Genomic DNA, 16,959 nt, shown 5'->3' with positions numbered 1-16,959 from the left:
TCTAATGCAAAGAAAAACAAGCTTCACTAAAACTAAAACTGCTCATTGAAAGTAAGCCAAACTAAATGTCAACATGTTGAGATACCTCTCATCCATAACTTGAGCTTGAAGGTGTCGCCAGCCAAGAACAAAATGGATATGTGACATATCAACACATGAATCATAAATCTGTGTGTTAATGATTGAACACAGCCAAGACAAAAGCAACCAGTGATGAGATTGAGCTCAGATTGACTACACTCAGAGCAAAGGTTCTCTCAGGGATCTTTCCTCCAGAACCTTTAACATTAGACCAGCATTCTTTGAACACCTGAGGTGTGAGGATGGTGACGTTGAGGAAACAATATGCGGTGGCCAGACCCGTGTACTCAGAGGACAGCTTGGCTGAAGATCATGAGAAAGTCTACCGGCTGCGCAAACCCATCCTGGACCATCTGAGAGAGTATCTGACGTAAGAGAATCCCAATTATTTAGAGATTCAGATCACCGTCTTTGATCTGACTTAATCTTGTTTTTTAATCTCCTGCAAAATGAGTGTCTGTGACCGAGGGTTTGGTGAAATTGTGTTGAGGGGAAACAAAATGCAAGAGCTTTTTTTTCAATGTTTGTTAAATCCAGCTGTGATTCAAAACGTGCCAAGAATGCGGTGCTCTCTCTTCTGCCCATCATTGGCTGGATGAGGATCTATAGAGTCAGAGAGTGGCTGCTGGGCGATGTGGTGTCTGGGATCAGCACTGGACTGGTGGCCATTATGCAAGGTGAGGAGTGAGACGGAGGGAGCTGCAGTCTGTGGCTGCAGAGTCCGGCAGTAGCATTGTTGGTGCATTCAGAGAAACCAAATCCATTTGGCTAACTTCAGGGTAATAATTATGGCCATGCTTCGTTAAGAAAATACATTGACTGCTGACTTTTACGTGCGTCTATCATCTAAACCTACAGCCTTACTTTTGCTACCGTTTGAACCGTTTGAATGAAAAAATTATTATTATATTATTATGTGACAGCAAAATAAGCTTTTATTTGTATTTCAGAGATATTTGACATGCAAAATACCCATGATCAAAATCTTCGTACTGTGGTCTCACTCAGGACTGGCCTTCTCTCTGCTGGCCTCACTGCCTCCGAGCTACGGCCTCTACACGGCTTTCTTCCCCATGCTAACATACTTCTTCCTCGGTTCTTCAAGACACATATCTGTCGGTATGTCATGCAATGCTGAGTCACTATAAAATATATATTTTGTTCTTCTTTTCATAAATGTGTAGCGCGTTGGAACACAACTCTTTATTGATCACAATGTCTCCTTGTTTATTTTCTTGGTAAACTGTCCCAGAGTTTTAAAACAGGTTTTCTGTTATCAAGCATAAACATCTCACTATAAAAGGCTTGTTGGGTCATTGATCTTATCATCTTGCGAGGAAGAGATAAGATCGAGTGTAATATGGCTTAACAGGTTGTCCCCACCTCTCCACACAGGTTCTTTCCCAGTCCTGAGCCTGATGGTGGGAGCTGTGGTGACGCGCCTAGTTCCAGAGGACGGACCACCGGCCAACATCACTGGCTTTGAGGGCCTGACCCAGGACCAGCAGAGAGTCTTGGTGGCCTCCTCTATGACCTTTCTTATGGGGATATTCCAGGTATATCTGACTAGTATAGCACAGCACAGCACAGCACAGCACACTGCGTGTTATATGTACAATTTTAAGCTTATTCTCCCCATATGTGTTCCTGTCCTCTGCAGCTGGCAATGGGTGTTCTGCAGGTGGGTTTTATTGTTGTGTACATGTCCGACACTCTGGTGTCAGGCTTCACCACAGCAGCTGCCGTCCACATCCTGGTGTCCCAGCTCAAGTTTGTGTTAGGGTTGACTGTTCCGGGCATCAGCGGTCCACTCTCTGTCATATATGTAAGTGTGTGTATGTATATGTATCTCACAGCTATGTTAATATTATTTTTGCAATTAATTCACCAATTAACATTTTGCATCTTGCTTGTTTATTAATCCGTAGTTGTTATGCTCAATTAAGCTAACCGGCCTTCAGCTTCATATTTACCACACAGACATGAGAATGGTATCAATCATCTTACTCACAGCAAGAAAGTGAGAAAAGTTCAATTTACTGGCATCGTACAACAGGGTTGCCGAACAAAAAGAAGATTGTAGTCCCATTTTGCTTCACAAGAAATAGTATTAGTATTTCACAAAATATCAAATTCTCCCTTTAAAATCCGGGAATTAAGCTAATGTTTTAATATGCTAACTTTGGTGGCATTTGTTTCATCCTCTGAAAACTAATTTGAAAAGCCGCCAACAGTTGTTCAGAGCACAAACAAATCCCGGTAGCTAGCTTAAACGGCCGCGTAGCTAGTTCGCTAATTAGTATCCGGTGGAAACTTCAAACAAAATTCCACTCAGCCCCTGTTGTATTAGAAAGTTGACAAAGTTTCACATATATCTCAACGTAATTTGGTTAAAGTGTCACTAGTGTAAGTGCAGCTGTCCATGATACAGACGTTTTGTGATTTCTGTTGCATCTTGGCTTGATTAATACATTTTTAATCAACCTCGAAAGTGCTGAGTAAAGAGTGTTTGCTTCTTGTGCGCAGAGCCTGGAGAAGATCTTTGTCCAGATCACCTCCACCAACATCTGTGACCTGGTGATGTCCATAGTGATCATGCTGGTGGTGTTCATCGTGAAGGAGCTCAATGACAAATACAAAGCCAAGCTGCCTGTTCCCATCCCCATTGAAGTTGTTATGGTGAGGGAAACCTTAAAGGGAACATAACATGAAAAACTAACTTTTTCAGTGCTTACAAACTGTGAATTAAGACTACCCAGCTTTTTGTGGGCTTCATATATATATATATCGGAAGAAATGTGATTCAATAAGCCATTCAGATGTTGCTTTCCCTTCATACGTCACATGCAGGCTCATTAAAATAAACCACCCATGGCTTGAGAACTACTATTGTCAAAGGCTAACCATGTTTTTCTCGCAAGCCAATCAGAGCAGGCTGAGCTTCGGGAGGGAGGCTTAAAGAGACAGGCGCTAAAATGGAGTGTTTCAGAAAGAGGGTGAACACATGTATATTCAGATGGACAGTATGAGAAAAATAAAGTGTTTTTTCAACTTTAAAGCATGTAAACATGTACTCGTATAAACCCAAAATACAAGTCTGAAACTGAAAATGAGCATGATAGGTCCGCTTCAAAGTAAGATACTCCTCCTGCACAGTTTATTTTATTAACTGCAATTCATGTATATTTCACAAATAATTTCCCCAAGCATAACTGTGTATGTGTTTAACACCATCAGTGTGTGGTAATGCAGCATTCAAGGAATACCTGGGATTTTAGAGTTGTTTGTCTCTCTGGTGTCTTTCCTGCTCACACAGACTATCATAGCTTGTGGGGTGTCCTATGGGTTCAACTTCAAGACGAGATATGGTGTTGATGTTGTTGGCAAAATGGTGAGTGGGTAAGTTCAAGTTCTATAGATCTTTAGTAGTTGATAGGTCAAAATCAAGCAGGCTAATGTTTTCCCAGGTAATTCAGATCCAGAGGTTGAAAAACTCTGAATATGGTCTGAATATGAAATGTAACTAGTAACCCCAGCTGTCAGAATTGTAGCAGGCAATATTTCCCTCTTTGAACTTGAAATGTACTCAGCTACAGTCCCCCACTGTTCAGATCCTATCAATGCACAATTTTTCTTGCAGATATGAGTCTCCCATTGCGCCCAACATGGAAGTCTTCAAGGAGTGCGCGGTGGAGGCCTTTCCTGTAGCCATAGTAGGGTTTGCTGTTGCATTCTCTGTGGCCAAAGTCTACTCTCTCAAACATGATTACACCATTGATGGGAACCAGGTGAGTTACATTTATCTCTCTATATATGTCTGGATTTAACAAAGGAAAAATTGTTAATTGGTTACTGATACTTACTGATACTGCTCGTAATTCTGGTCATACAGGTATAAAATTACATTGCCTATTGTATTTATCTCAGGGTTGGAGGTGAGCTTTCCTGTGCTGCATGAATAAAAGTAGGTCAAACCGAATCATTAAAGTCAAATTAAAAAGGTTATCTTTAATTTTTCCATCCCAGGAGCTCATTGCATTCGGGGTGAGCAACATATTTGGCGCAAGCTTCAAGTCGTTTGCAGCCAGCACCGCGCTCTCCAGGACGGCGTTGCAGGAGAGCTCGGGAGGCAAAACACAGGTCAGAAACCAAACCTCACTGTTGGGTGGGTCACAGACCTTTACCAGCTCACAACACGCAGTTATTTTTGTCTCCAAAAATGTTTACTGCAACATTACAATCTGGTTTATATTCAATTCAGTTTATTTTGTATAGCCCACAATCACAAATTACAAATTTGCCTCAGAGGTCTTTACAATCTTTACACATACGACATCCCTGACCCAGGACCTCACATCGGGAGATCAGGAAAAACTCCCAAAAAATTATCTTTCACGGGGAAAAAAGTGAAGAAACCTTCAGGAGAGCAACAGAGGAGGATCCCTCTCCCCGGATGGAAAGAAGCAATAAATGTCATGTGTACAGATGAACAGAGTTACAACACATTCAATGAACATGACAGAAACGTATGAATAATTAGTAGTAGGCATGGACCACGATCCAGATTTCCACAATCCATGAAACAGAAGTAGAAATAGAGGATAGGGGTGGGGGGCCGGGGCGCATCAGCATGGCCATGGCAGGAGGCAGGGCCACAGAGGCAGGAGGTATCGCGAAAGAGGCCGGACCAATGAGGTCAGGCCTTTGAGGTAGATAGTACAGAATATATTCACACATATATAAGGTAAATAAAATTGGTCCAAGCACAGAACCTTTTGGAACTCTGTGATTAACGTTGGTGGTCATTGAGGCTTCATCGTTTACAAATACAAATTGAGATCGATCTGATAAATAGGAGTTAAACCAACTTAGTGCGGTACCTGAAATGCCAATCGACTGATCCAGTCTCTGTAATAGGATGTCATGATCAATGGTGTCGAACGCAGCACTAAGGTCTAATAATACCAGTACGGAGATGAGTCCTTTATCAGCACTAAGGTCTAACAAGACAAGTACAGAGATGAGTCCTTTATCAGCACTAAGGTCTAACAAGACCAGTACAGAGATGAGTCCTTAAAAAGCACTAAGATCTAACAAGACAAGTACAGAGATGATTCTTCCAGATTGGTGGAACGCCATATGCTTTGGAGCTTTCGTGAAGTTTGCTTTAGGTCGCGGGTCTGAGGGTTATACCAGGGAGCAAACCTCCTTTGCCTCATTGTCTTCTTCTTCAGTGGGGCTATCAAGTCTAGTGTCATTCTCAGTGAGCCTGTAGCACTATCGACAATATGATCAATCTGGGACGGACTAAAGTTAGCAGAGGAGTCCTCCGTCACATTGAGACGTGGTATTGAATCAAATGCAGAAGGAATCGCTTCTTTAAATTTAGCTACAGCACTGTCAGTTAGACATCTGGTGTAGAAACTTTTGACTAACGGTGTACACTCCGGGAGTATAAACTCAAAAGTTATGAGGTAATGGTCTGACAGAAGAGGGTTCTGTGGGAAGACCTCCAAATGCTCAATGTCAATGCCATATGTAAGAACAAGGTTGAGGGTGTGGCCAAAGCAGTGAGTGGGTTTCTGTACTCTCTGACAGAAGCCAATCGAGTCCAATAATGAGATAAATGCAGCACTAAGGTAATCTATCAATATCCACATGAATATTAAAATCTCCTACAATAATAACCTTTAAAGTTTTAAGGACTAAACTTGCTAGAAACTCTGAAAATTCAGATATGAATTCTGAATATGAACCTGGTGGCCGGTACAGTATAACATAAATGGCTGTAATGTTTTCCAGGTTGGATGTGAAAGACTAAGAACAAGGCTTTCAAATGAGTAGTTTAGTTTAGGTTTAGGATTCATTAATAGGCTTGAGTCAAAGATGGCTGCTACTCCACCTCCTCGGCCGGTGCCTCGAGGAATGTGAGTATTAATATGACTTGGAGGAGTCGATTCATTTAGGCTGACATATTCTTCATGACTTCTTCAGTAAGACAAAATAAATCAATGTGATTGTCTGATATTAAATTATTGACTAATACAGCTTTCGATGACCGATCTAATATTTAGGAGTCCACATTTAATTCTCCTGTTTTGTTGCACTGCGGAAATAGTGGTATATGGCATACTTTTCTTTCATTGGCATGCATTAAATGAAACATTAACTTTTTACGAATGCAGATTGCAGGGCTGATCTCAGCCATGATGGCGATGATTGTAACTGTGGCACTTGGCTTCTTGCTGGAACCGCTACCCACGGTGAGACTCCCCTCTTTAATGTAACGGCTTATGCCAAATAGCATTTTGATTGTCTTACCTTGTAACGACGCAGTGCCGTTACCTACAACAGATAGTGTGTGAGATGTGGTGTGAAGAAGGACCCAAGGAGGACCCAAGTTTATTGTTTGTATTTATTGTTGGTCTGTGGATGCTGAGGGCCATGTGCTCAGCTGGGACAGAGTAATCCTTTGTTCTCCCTGCCAACAAACGGACAACTGCAGTCAGTGACAAATTTAACTTGATTGTGGTAAATGTCTAGTTAGGTGGCTGAACAATATTGTGTGTGTATGTATATATATATATATATATATATATATATATATATATATATATATATATATATATATATATTTCTTGCATCAACTTACCTCTGCCTGGTTCCTCTTCCCAGGGTGTTTGGGCAAAATACTTCCCCAGGGGCCCGAGCACCCATTTATAGTTCCGGGAAATACCAACTGAAGGAAGTGAAGATATGTGTTGCTGTGTTTATTTAAGTAAAACAATGGATTTATAATTTACTTTATTTATAGGAACTCTAAATGGGGGGTCAATTAATATGGATATTTTGGATGCTAGTAAAATTGCGTAAATATTTATTGTACATATTTTATAAATTAAAAATATAAATGAAAATGAAAATGAAGCTTCATCCAATACTGCTTTTTGACCCCTGATTGTCTCATTTGCCTCCATGTCCTCCATTGGGCATCCTAACAAACATAAAGTACATTTTTAGGTCAAAAGTCAGTTTTTTACATATACCCGTTATATTTGCCCTCACCCCAGTCTGTCCTGGGAGCCTTGGTCATCGTCAACCTGAAGGGCATGCTGATGCAGTTCAGAGAAATCCCGTACTTGTGGAGGAGGGACAAACCAGACTGTGTAGGTGTTGTCTCATAGTTCACTGCCAAAGCAAAGCTGTACTGTATTTACGTGGTTATTTACTTGGCCCAGTCGGTTCTCCGTCAGTGATTGACCTCAGAAGTTTGTCTGCAGGTGGTGTGGGTGGGAACATTTCTGGGTGCCGCCCTGCTGGGACTGGATCTTGGTCTGGCGGTTGGCCTGGGGGTGAACCTGCTCACTGTGGTCTTCAGGACTCAATTGTAAGGACACCATTTAAGGCCGATATTGATTCCTTGATATGGAACCTAACAGCAAAAAGGAAGCGAGTAAAGTGCTCTCAGGTGTGTCTGCAAGGACCAAACGAAAGGCCAACCGACAAAATTGTAGGGTTGACTATTGGTGCTTTTACAAAATATTTACACAGTGAGATTTGCCGATAATTATCATCAGTAATGTGGATAGAATGACTAAGTAGTAAGCAAGTAAGTAAGTCATCAAATAATAGAAATGCTAGAACAGTCTGGTAAGTTCAGTAAATGACATCTCTTGCAGCCTTTAAAACCTAAAAGACACACCAAATATTTCATATCGATATACTATCCTTAAATTGCCCAGCCCTACCAATATGGATGAATACAATTACAGATCAGAGATAAATCTTGGTGTTATAATTAACCTTAACATTAACCTGACTGTGGGTCAGTGGTTAGCTGGTCCGTCTTTCAATCAGAAGATCGCTGGTTCAATCCCCGGCTGTGCTAACTCTAGTCGATGTGTCCTTGAGCGACACGTAACCCTGAATTGCTCCCCGTAGCTGTGTCTCCGGTGTATGAATGTAAGTTGCTTTGGATGTAAATGTAATGTAACCTTAATGTTGACATGGCACACTGATTAACAAGAGGTTGCTGACCCCCTACGTTAGCTGTTAGCGCTGTTAGCCAAACACACTGCAGAAACCTACTGCCCTCCAGCTGCTAACAGCTAACTAGCTCTCACACCACCAGACATGAGAAGATGCGATCAATTGTAGTCAGTAGTAGGTTTGTCATTTGCAAAGTGATAGTTATACATACAAACATACATATTGTCTTAGGTGTGTAAATCAAGAGACAAACAGTTTTTGAAACAAACTGAAGCAGGTGTTGGAGTTGCCGCTTAAGAGCATATAAGAAGTGAACGTAGTCGTCTTGACATCACCTATTGGTTTGTGGACTGTTGGTATGATGCCTTGAGTTTGGCAAATTTGCCATTGTTGTGTTGGATTACGGCCGTCTCCATATTGGTTTTTTTTTGCAACCAATGAACGTAAGTTAACATATTTGGAATGCGGCGGAGTGACGTAGAGAAACCGTATACATCTCTGGTAGCGACATGTAAAAGCCAATAAAATCTGTGGTCAATACATTTTCAAACAGTGTGAATCACTGCAACAAAGGGAGGTTCTTGAGCACACAGTCATAAATGAGCCCCACAAATATCAGGCGGATGGGTCCAGTAGTATGCAGGATTACCTATGGACAGACGCAGAGATGCACATACACAACTGAATACATAATCTTTGTTAAACCCCAAGTGTTTAACCAAAAAGATACCTGGTATTTAATGTACAAAAGATGATGTCCTTTATTGCCTAAAATTTGACTGACGTTTAACTCTCCTATTTCTTATGCCATTCTTAAACCTCTTTATGTCTTTTTAGCCCCCGCTGTTCCGTATTGGCTAACATCCCAGGGACCGACCTCTACAAAGATCGCAAAGATTACATGCATGTAAGCATTTTAGTTTTAGTACATGTTCAGTTCATCTCTCTGATTCACATTAGTTTTTTATCATGGCACTTCCCTTCTCAGATATCTGAACCAAATGGAGTGCTGATCTTCAGGATACCCTCGCCGCTCTTCTTCGCCAATATTGAGTTCTTCAGGGACAAGCTGGTAGAAGCTGTGTGTACGACACGTCCACTCTGCTCGCGTTTTTTTCTCAAGAGAACATTAAACATTGAGCGCTTGAACATAATCAACACGTTGTTTTTCCAGATTGGGTTTAACCCGCTTCGGGTTTTGAGAAAGAGGAACAAGGCTCTCAGGAAAATCAAGAAGCTGTTGCAGAAAACGGAGGACGGCGTTACAGAGGTGAGACCTCAAATAAACTACTGCAGCTGTGAGCGCTTCAAGGTGTTCTTCCCCAAAAAGCTCTCAGCCTACTTTCCTACGTATGTCAAGCAGAAAGGCTTGGGGGAGTCATTCCGCCAGACGACTGATGAGTCTCGCATGGACGTGAAGGAGCTGGATCAGCCCTCCGACCTCAGCGGCCTTCCTTTCCGGATGGACTGGAGAGCCGGGCTTCCCGCTGACGTCAGTGTTCCCAGAGTGGACCTCCACAGCCTGATCTTGGACTTCTCTGCTGTGTCCTTCCTGGACATCTCTGCTCTGAAGGGACTCAAAACGGTACCGAGTCATTCGGGAGGCTACGACATGCTGGAGCTCAGTAGATGCTGGTGTGAGGCTGAGAAAGTGGCAGTCGCATGTAGGATGTCAGTCTCCACCTCCACCTTTTCACTGGCACTGCTTTTCCACAAAAAACGACAAGCTATTGTCAACGTGTTGCTGTGTAAACCCAGAATTGGCAGTTTCAACGAATAAGACGAGGGCTGCAACAGATTACATTATATATTATCAATTAAACATTTAGTGTATAAAATGTTGGAGGTTTTGTAAAATCACTGTATTCTCCACAGGCACTCAAAGAGCTCATCCGTGTCGACGTGGATGTTTACATTGTTTCTTGTGATGGTGAGTCTCATCTTCGAGTCAGTGACATCACAGGTACACTGAGCATGAGGTGAATACTACTAAAAAACATCTGTTTCCCCCGTGTGTTGACAGCGTGCATCCTGGAGAAACTACACAGCTGTACGTTCTTCGACGAGGAGATTTCGACCTCCATGTTCTTCCCGACCCTTCATGACGCCATGCTGCATGTGCGAGACAAACACGAAGACGACAAAAGTCGAGGCGGGGGGGTAAGGGAAGCTATTCATGCTACAAATACTAGCGTCTAGTAAAGAAAGATTAATATGCATGCAGAAGCCCGACGCCGGAACAATCAGCCAGAGATAAAGATGTTGGGTTTAGACTCAGGTATGGCACCGGAGGAAAGGTCATGAAGCTCACTATAACGAAAAGCTTAACTCCCTTGTTAAGATTTAAAGAGCCTAAATAAAAACAAACCCGAAAAAAATTAAGTGAAATATATATTCATAATGTAATGTCTATTTCCTTCATAAGGCAGACTGTCATTTTTTAAAACTTTTGTTGTTGCAGTTAACAGAAAGCAAACTCTAGGAGAGCAACTGTCTCCAGGACCGTCATGCCGAAAACTCTTCATACGACCACGGCACAATAAATAAAAGTCATACTTTGTGTATAAAGTGAGTGAGTTTCATTTTGAAATGTTTGGGTTTAAGCCTATTGAAGTTCACAGTATTTTCTACTTGTTGCTACCGTCGTGTCCTTTTAGTTACTATGAATAAATGCTATACATTAAAGAATTTGGCATAACAATGTTAGTGTGTTCATTGTGTCAATCAAATGTATCTCAGATACTACACAAATGTGTGGCATGGGTCAAACCACCTTTTCAAAGACAATGTTTCCCATTTTTAAACACTAAACTTTATAGGTTAAAATAAACCACCGTACTACAGATATTGATACAGAGCGAGGTTTGAAATCTTTTTCTGAAACCCTGAAAGCTGGTAAGCACTAAATAGGACAAGACAAACAGCTGACAAAGTATCAGCTGATCAACAGTAAGCACAAAGTCCTGTAATGCTTCACCACAGAATGAAAACAGTACGAACCATGTTATGTTGATTTTACTTGAACGCAAACTGACAGACGCATAAGAATGACTTTCAAACCAAACAGCTTTGATAGAACCAGACATATCCAAGACAGAAAGTCATATAGTAAATCACAGTTGGTTATTCCCTCATAAAACCGTTTTGAACCAAATGTCTTCAAATGATAGTTGTTCTCAATAGGATCCACGCTGACCCTTCATATCAAACAGAGATGAGTCTGCCGTTAAAAATTTATTGAGACATATTTGGCGTCTTTCAATGTACAGATGTGTGAATTCAGGTGACATATATACAGAAATATTTACCATACGCTATTAAAAAAAAAAAAAAAAAAAAAAAAAGGGACCGTGCTGCTCCTCTTAAAGTCTATTCAAAATAAATTGTTCAGCGGGAGGTTCAGTACACTTTATTAAAATGTGCAGCGTATACACATTTGCTTTTGGGAGTCTTATCAAAATGAAAGTCCTATAACCCTGAGGTCTACTATCACATTATTGAGACGAGTGGTGTGGAACAGAATGACAAAGGCTGTTGCTCCTTCATTCAGTTAGCAGTTTACTGATAATAAGGCCTGTAGCGGCCCTGATCTGGGTGGTGAGGTCCAGGCATCTGGCCCTGCGGAGGACCCTGCATTCGTGGTGGTGGGGGCCCTCTCGGAGCAGGCCACATCCCAGGACTGAGCCCTCCAGGCTGGCTGAATGGGGGACTGAGTGTGCCCTGGTCTTCGGGGAACTGCTGCATGGAGTTGGGGTTGTAGTGATGAGGTGGGGGGGCGTTGACTGGTGGGCCACTGTGTTGTGGTGGTGGTCCTGGCGGCGGGTGGTTCATATAGGGGGGCATCTGGCCCATAATGTGCCCTGGCGGCGGAGTGATTGGTGGGGGAGCTGTGGACATGGGGGGAGGAGGGGCCTGGTTGTACACCATGTGTGGCGTACCGGAGGCCTGGGGTGGATGCTGCATGGGGTGGCTGATGGGAGGAGGTGGGGGAGGCGGGGGGCCGAAGTGCTGCTGCGGTGGGGCCATCATGTGGTGAGAGTGGGACACTACAGGGGGCTGACCAGGATAGTCCCCCGGGTGGTGGTGGGGTGGCTGAGCAGGGCCCGGACCACCAGAGAGGGGCTCCCGAGAAGAAGAGTCATCTTGGATGGGCACGGTGATGAGATTGCTGTGCTTGCGGGTCGTCACCGTGGAGATGCGGAATGTCTCGGGACCGAGAGCGGTCGGGGGCGGGGCTTCGTGGGACGTGGGCGGGGGAGGCTGACTGTAGGGGTCGTGACTGCTGTGCTGGAGCGGGTTGGGCAGGTGAACGTGGTTCTTGGGCAGGTGAGGTGGAGGCACGCGGAAACGGTCGGGGACCTCGGATTGGGGGGGCATGTGCACGGGCTCTTGTCGGCCGGCGGACGACTTGGCCGCCCTCATGTGGCGGTGGTTGACGTGGGCCTGCAGGTCACGCTGAGACAGGTAGGTGCGCTTGCATCCGGGCACGACGCTGCACATGTAGAGGGCGCCGCGCAGGCTCTGCTCGATGCGCTGCACTGGGTCGGTGCAGTTGTACATGGTGAGGCTGAAAAATGGGACAAACGTTCAGAGACTCAGAGACGTAATAAAACGCATCTGAGGAGCTGCATTACAAGACACATTACTGCTACAGCAGGGCTCAGTTAACATAAGTAAAACAACTGATTTAGCTAATAGAACTTTAAGCTGGTATACAAGATCATACAAAATTAGATACGTTACTTTTTAATAGGCTGCTTAGAGTTTGTGTTCGGAAGTTAATAAATGCGTCACAATGTAACTGAATAGAAACTTCATACAGTCTCCAGAAATCTCACCCAGGACACATCTTATCTCCTTTCTTCTCATGAAGCAGAGCACAGTCGTAACAGAAAACATGTTTGCAGGGGATCTGAGGAGTCAGAGAAGAAGAGTTACACATGAACATGTCTGCCTGCCAGCAGACAAAGGTCAGCTCAACGACAATACATACCATTCGTCCATATAGGTGGATAGGAAGCCCACATTTATCACAAAAGTGAATTGGTACTTCATCCCTTTCTCCAATCAAATTTAACTGTTGAAAAAAAGAGGGAGGAAACACACAGGTAACCATTAAAAGACAATCATTTAGAGGTACTCTGACACAATTTGGTACCAAGTACCACTGAGGATTTGCCTATTTTTTTGTTTGCTCAAGCTTTGAGACTGAACTGAGAACAGCATGAAAAATAAGAAGAGTTGGACAACTTTTCTGATTGTCTGGAGGGGAGCCATCATGTCCAAGAGACATTAGCAAAGACATAGTTGTCATTATTATTCATCTAAATGCTGTAGCTTCGTTTCCCTCCCCACTGGTGACTCAATTCAATTCAGTTTATTATGTATAGCCCAATATCACAAAGTTGCCTCAGAGGGCTTTACAATCTGTACACATACGACATCCCTGTCCCAGGACCTCACATCAGATCAGGAAAAACTCCCCAAAAATGTACCTTATAGTCCCAAAACAGGGCCTGGGGGAATCTCCTCTGAGTAGCAAACACATCACCGGCTTTAGCTCCACAATCAAACCTCTCCTCCTGCTTGAAGCCAAAGTTATCTGTAAAACACAATAGAGGAATATTAACTATGTAATGCAGAAAAACAGTCGAATTGAGTTGCCTCCAAAGCAGTGACCAATGACCTTTATGGGGCTGTGACTAGATGTTAATGCCTGGAGAATTATGGATATCTCTAGAATATAAACAACTCAAATGTATTTCTTTCTCTGAGCTCAAACAACATGGAGGATACAAGGATACGTTCCGCTGTGTTTTGGCTGACTGATATTCAGACGTTATTTATTGGAGCAGGACTACTGAAGAAATGCAGTAGAAAGTCACTGATGCTGCAGCTGCATTAACCAAGCAAGAGGATATGACTGGTGAGGACTCAGGGCGTCAGAAGCTCATAAGCAATGCACCCTGGTACATGTAGGCACGGCTCAGCGAGCAGGAGAATTCAGCCTCCATCGGTCAATATAGCACATTTACATCAACATTGATTGGACGTTCAAATAAATAAAAAAAAGGTGGCAAAGTCAGTAGCAATGTTCAAGTCAAACTGTATTTGATATAACAAAGGCTAATAGATTGGGCAAGATCTTCTGTAGATTATCTGGGCTGCAATCTATGGTCAATGATGGTCACTATAGGTGATTCATTGGTACCCTCAGGTGGTGCAAAGGTAAACTGCATGATGTCACCAGTTTCATTTAGAGAACTAGCCTCTACTAAAACGCTGCTTTAATAATCTAATGAACCTGTGAGTTAAAGAGTAGTGGACAGGGAAATCAGAAAGGGTTCAAAAGATAAGAACTGTGATGCACACCTATTAACAGAATTTAATGTAATGTCACCTATGAGCATAGACAACAAAATATCAGTTATTACTGAAAATCAAATTCCAATTTAAATGTTCTCTTAGAAATTACACTTCATGCCAAACCCTAGTCCTGAGACCGCCAGTTAAAGAATCCAAGTAAAACAAGGACTTCTAAAACTTTACATATTACATTACCTGCTAAAATTGATTATTTACGTATCCCTGGTACACAAAGGTGACCGGGGAGCCAACCGCTGACATTGTTGCCCACAGCCGCCCCCACTACATCAGACAACAACAAACAGAACTGACCTATGGCAGAACAAGAGAACTACATTGGCAAAGAGGTCCAACTGTACCCTCACTGACTGAAAGACACAGACAACATTATCTTAGTGTGCTTTTTCAACTGTAGCAGGGTTCATTTGATCCGGACTACGGGGGGTTCATTTGCATACGGACATTTTACCAACGAGTCCGAGGAGTAAACATGACGTTCTACAGAATGAAAGGTAACTGATTGATTGTACAGTTTTGGCAATTGTCATCCTGCATCATCAGGACGAACAATCAAACTCTGCTGACTGACACAAAGTGCAATCCGATTCAAGCAAAGCATTTTTACCAGCTTTTGATTTATTAATCAGGGGGAAAAAGCAGCACTAACGTGTGTTACGTTGCGTTAAGTGATTTGCATGAATATGTTATATATCTAGGGCGTTTTACATATTAGTAGGTCCCTTCATGAACAGACTTCACAATCAATAGATTTATATTTTAGTAGTCAAACTTTTGAAATCATGCTAAAATTACACGTCTACTTTCATAAAATCCTGTGATTGGTTCGATGGCTTTCACACCACAAACTGCACCAGAGTCCACTTGGAAGCAGCCTGCGACCCAACATTTCAGACAGTCTCGGTTCAATTGTTCGGTTTGCACCAAGGCTTGATTGACAGCTTGCACATCAGCCCAAACAAACCGTACTCACGGGGGAAACAGGCCCAAACCAAATGGTTTAGGTGTGAAAGCCACCTCAGCTACTGCAGAATGTGCCTACCGTTTTCCACAGCCTCACTTTTAGATGGCCTGCTGCTGGGTCTCTGGGTGCGCGGCTGAGGTTTGCTCCTTATGGGCTGCTTGGATATGAGTTTGATGGGGATTCGTCTACGGACATCCGGGCCACCCAAACTCCCAGAGCCATCACTTCCTTGAAGATCATTGTCTGCTGGGAGAAAGATAGGACACAAAACACTGCTTTAGAGTCTTGTAGTGTAATCATTACAAATGTACTCAAAGGAAATTCCAACATTAAGTCTGAGGTGCACCCGTTTGATATGACTCAAATAATTAAAATGACATGTGGGAAAGCTGAAATTTAACTCGATAGGCGATTTCTTGGATATTTATTGTACTTTTGGAAAAATGCGGTCCAAGTCGGTATGTGCAACAAGCACCGAGGCCGATATTGTGATAGTGGCACCTGCCCGTCTCACGAGGCTCAGTGACAATCCATTATGTTGCCGTTACTTTGGCGTTAAATCATCCCCGTGGTTGGGCTACAGCCAGAATTGCACACGCAAAGTTAGTAACGCATCTGACAATGTCTTGGGAACTGATAGCCTGGAAAAGCAATTCATGTATTAAAAGCCTGAGCGGTCTGCCGCCACGACAATGAACTAAGAAGCTCAAAGTACTTACTAATACATTTCAGCAAACACTCTTGAGACATGCAGTTAGCGTTAGTTGTGTCAGTTCTTCGCTCACGTTAGATTAGTTAGCATGATGCTAACGTTGATGATGTAGCTAGCATTCGCGCCGCAAGTCAATCGAAGCTAGCGGTTACGCCTACTAATATGTGCAACATGCACCGTTCAATATACGGCAGTAACAGTCCAAACACGTGATCATGTAGCTTCATTTAGAACTTAACGTTAACTTATTGTTAAGCGTTCTGGCGTTCCTCAATCGCGAGCAAATTGTTAGCTAACGTTAGCCTGAACCACGCTAGCTGTAATGCTACTCTGGAACTAAAGTGGAGGTCGTAGCAGAATACTGTGCTGAGAGGATGATGTGTCGTTATCTGACGAGCTGATACAACTACACTAGAACTGCAAGGTGAAAATATATCGCGTAAAAGAAGTTAGCTAACATCCGCCCTACTCAGTATTTGGCTTACCGCTTTGGTCCATGATCCAACGAGTGAACGCAATGCATTATGGGATAGAGAAGGCGAGGTGAAGGGAGGGGAGAGGAAAGGAAGGAACCGAGGCTGAGAAGGTAAATAAGCAGGGAGGTGAAGAAGGTGAGAGATGAAGATTAATATAATTTAAAAGAAAAAGCAATTAGAAGGTAAACATTTCCCATAAGGAGTAGAAGATACCTCTGAGATATGGTTTATCAGTCATTGCTGATAAAATGTTAGGGATTAATCAGTTATTTACACATTCTGCTGAATAAGGCCTTTTCACGTTTTTACAATCTTATAATTGAGAGGAGTTCTCACACTCACATATATGGAAG

The 16,959-nt window shown here is 42.8% G+C and overlaps 2 protein-coding genes across 4 annotated transcripts; one reads left to right on the top strand and one right to left on the bottom strand.

Moving 5' to 3' along the window:
* Positions 1-323: 323 nt before the first annotated feature.
* On the top strand, positions 324-10,552 carry LOC117726495 (chloride anion exchanger-like). The gene is made up of 19 exons (XM_034526812.1): positions 324-451; positions 619-758; positions 1,090-1,200; positions 1,477-1,637; positions 1,742-1,906; positions 2,608-2,760; positions 3,398-3,480; positions 3,722-3,869; positions 4,108-4,221; positions 6,267-6,344; positions 7,152-7,247; positions 7,362-7,468; positions 8,908-8,977; positions 9,059-9,151; positions 9,245-9,340; positions 9,434-9,655; positions 9,946-10,000; positions 10,094-10,230; positions 10,532-10,552. Exons 1-19 carry the CDS (start codon positions 324-326, stop codon positions 10,550-10,552), a joined length of 2,178 nt encoding a protein of 725 aa, XP_034382703.1.
* Positions 10,553-11,114: 562 nt separating this feature from the next.
* On the bottom strand, positions 11,115-16,675 carry cbll1 (Cbl proto-oncogene-like 1, E3 ubiquitin protein ligase). Of its 3 annotated transcripts, none has more exons than XM_034526858.1 (6): positions 16,138-16,603; positions 15,497-15,664; positions 13,566-13,672; positions 13,064-13,147; positions 12,909-12,982; positions 11,115-12,637 (listed from the first exon to the last, which is right to left on the bottom strand). In XM_034526858.1, exons 1-6 carry the CDS (start codon positions 16,166-16,168, stop codon positions 11,629-11,631), a joined length of 1,473 nt encoding a protein of 490 aa, XP_034382749.1. In that variant the 5' UTR covers positions 16,169-16,603; the 3' UTR covers positions 11,115-11,628. The 3 variants fall into 3 exon arrangements, with proteins under 3 accessions (XP_034382749.1, XP_034382750.1, XP_034382751.1); XM_034526859.1 differs by lacking the exon at positions 16,138-16,603 and adding an exon at positions 16,616-16,675 and having other exon boundaries at positions 11,118-12,637; XM_034526860.1 differs by lacking the exon at positions 16,138-16,603 and adding an exon at positions 16,616-16,661 and having other exon boundaries at positions 11,118-12,637; positions 15,497-15,661.
* Positions 16,676-16,959: the final 284 nt, after the last annotated feature.

The sequence above is a fragment of the Cyclopterus lumpus genome, chromosome 23 (assembly GCF_009769545.1).
Source record: "Cyclopterus lumpus isolate fCycLum1 chromosome 23, fCycLum1.pri, whole genome shotgun sequence".
Lineage (NCBI taxonomy): Eukaryota > Metazoa > Chordata > Actinopteri > Perciformes > Cyclopteridae > Cyclopterus > Cyclopterus lumpus.
The sequence above is the reverse complement of the archived record's forward strand: the minus strand, read 5'-3'. Positions and strand labels throughout refer to the sequence as shown.

What these genes read in the sequence shown, in the direction of transcription:
- cbll1 (XM_034526858.1), bottom strand. Translation starts at nt 16,168, where the DNA reads ATGTCTCAAGAGTGTTTGCTGAAATGTATTA. An exon ending in GTGTTTGCTGAAATGTATTA is followed by an intron (nt 15,665 to 16,137) that starts GTAAGTACTTTG and finishes TCTTTCTCCCAG; the next exon opens with CAGACAATGATCTTCAAGGA. An exon ending in CCCTGTTTTGGGACTATAAG is followed by an intron (nt 13,148 to 13,565) that starts GTACATTTTTGG and finishes TTTTTTCAACAG; the next exon opens with TTAAATTTGATTGGAGAAAG.
- LOC117726495 (XM_034526812.1), top strand. Translation starts at nt 324, where the DNA reads ATGGTGACGTTGAGGAAACAATATGCGGTGGCCAGACCCGTGTACTCA. An exon ending in GTGGTCTTCAGGACTCAATT is followed by an intron (nt 7,469 to 8,907) that starts GTAAGGACACCA and finishes ATGTCTTTTTAG; the next exon opens with CCCCCGCTGTTCCGTATTGG. An exon ending in TTACATTGTTTCTTGTGATG is followed by an intron (nt 10,001 to 10,093) that starts GTGAGTCTCATC and finishes GTGTGTTGACAG; the next exon opens with CGTGCATCCTGGAGAAACTA.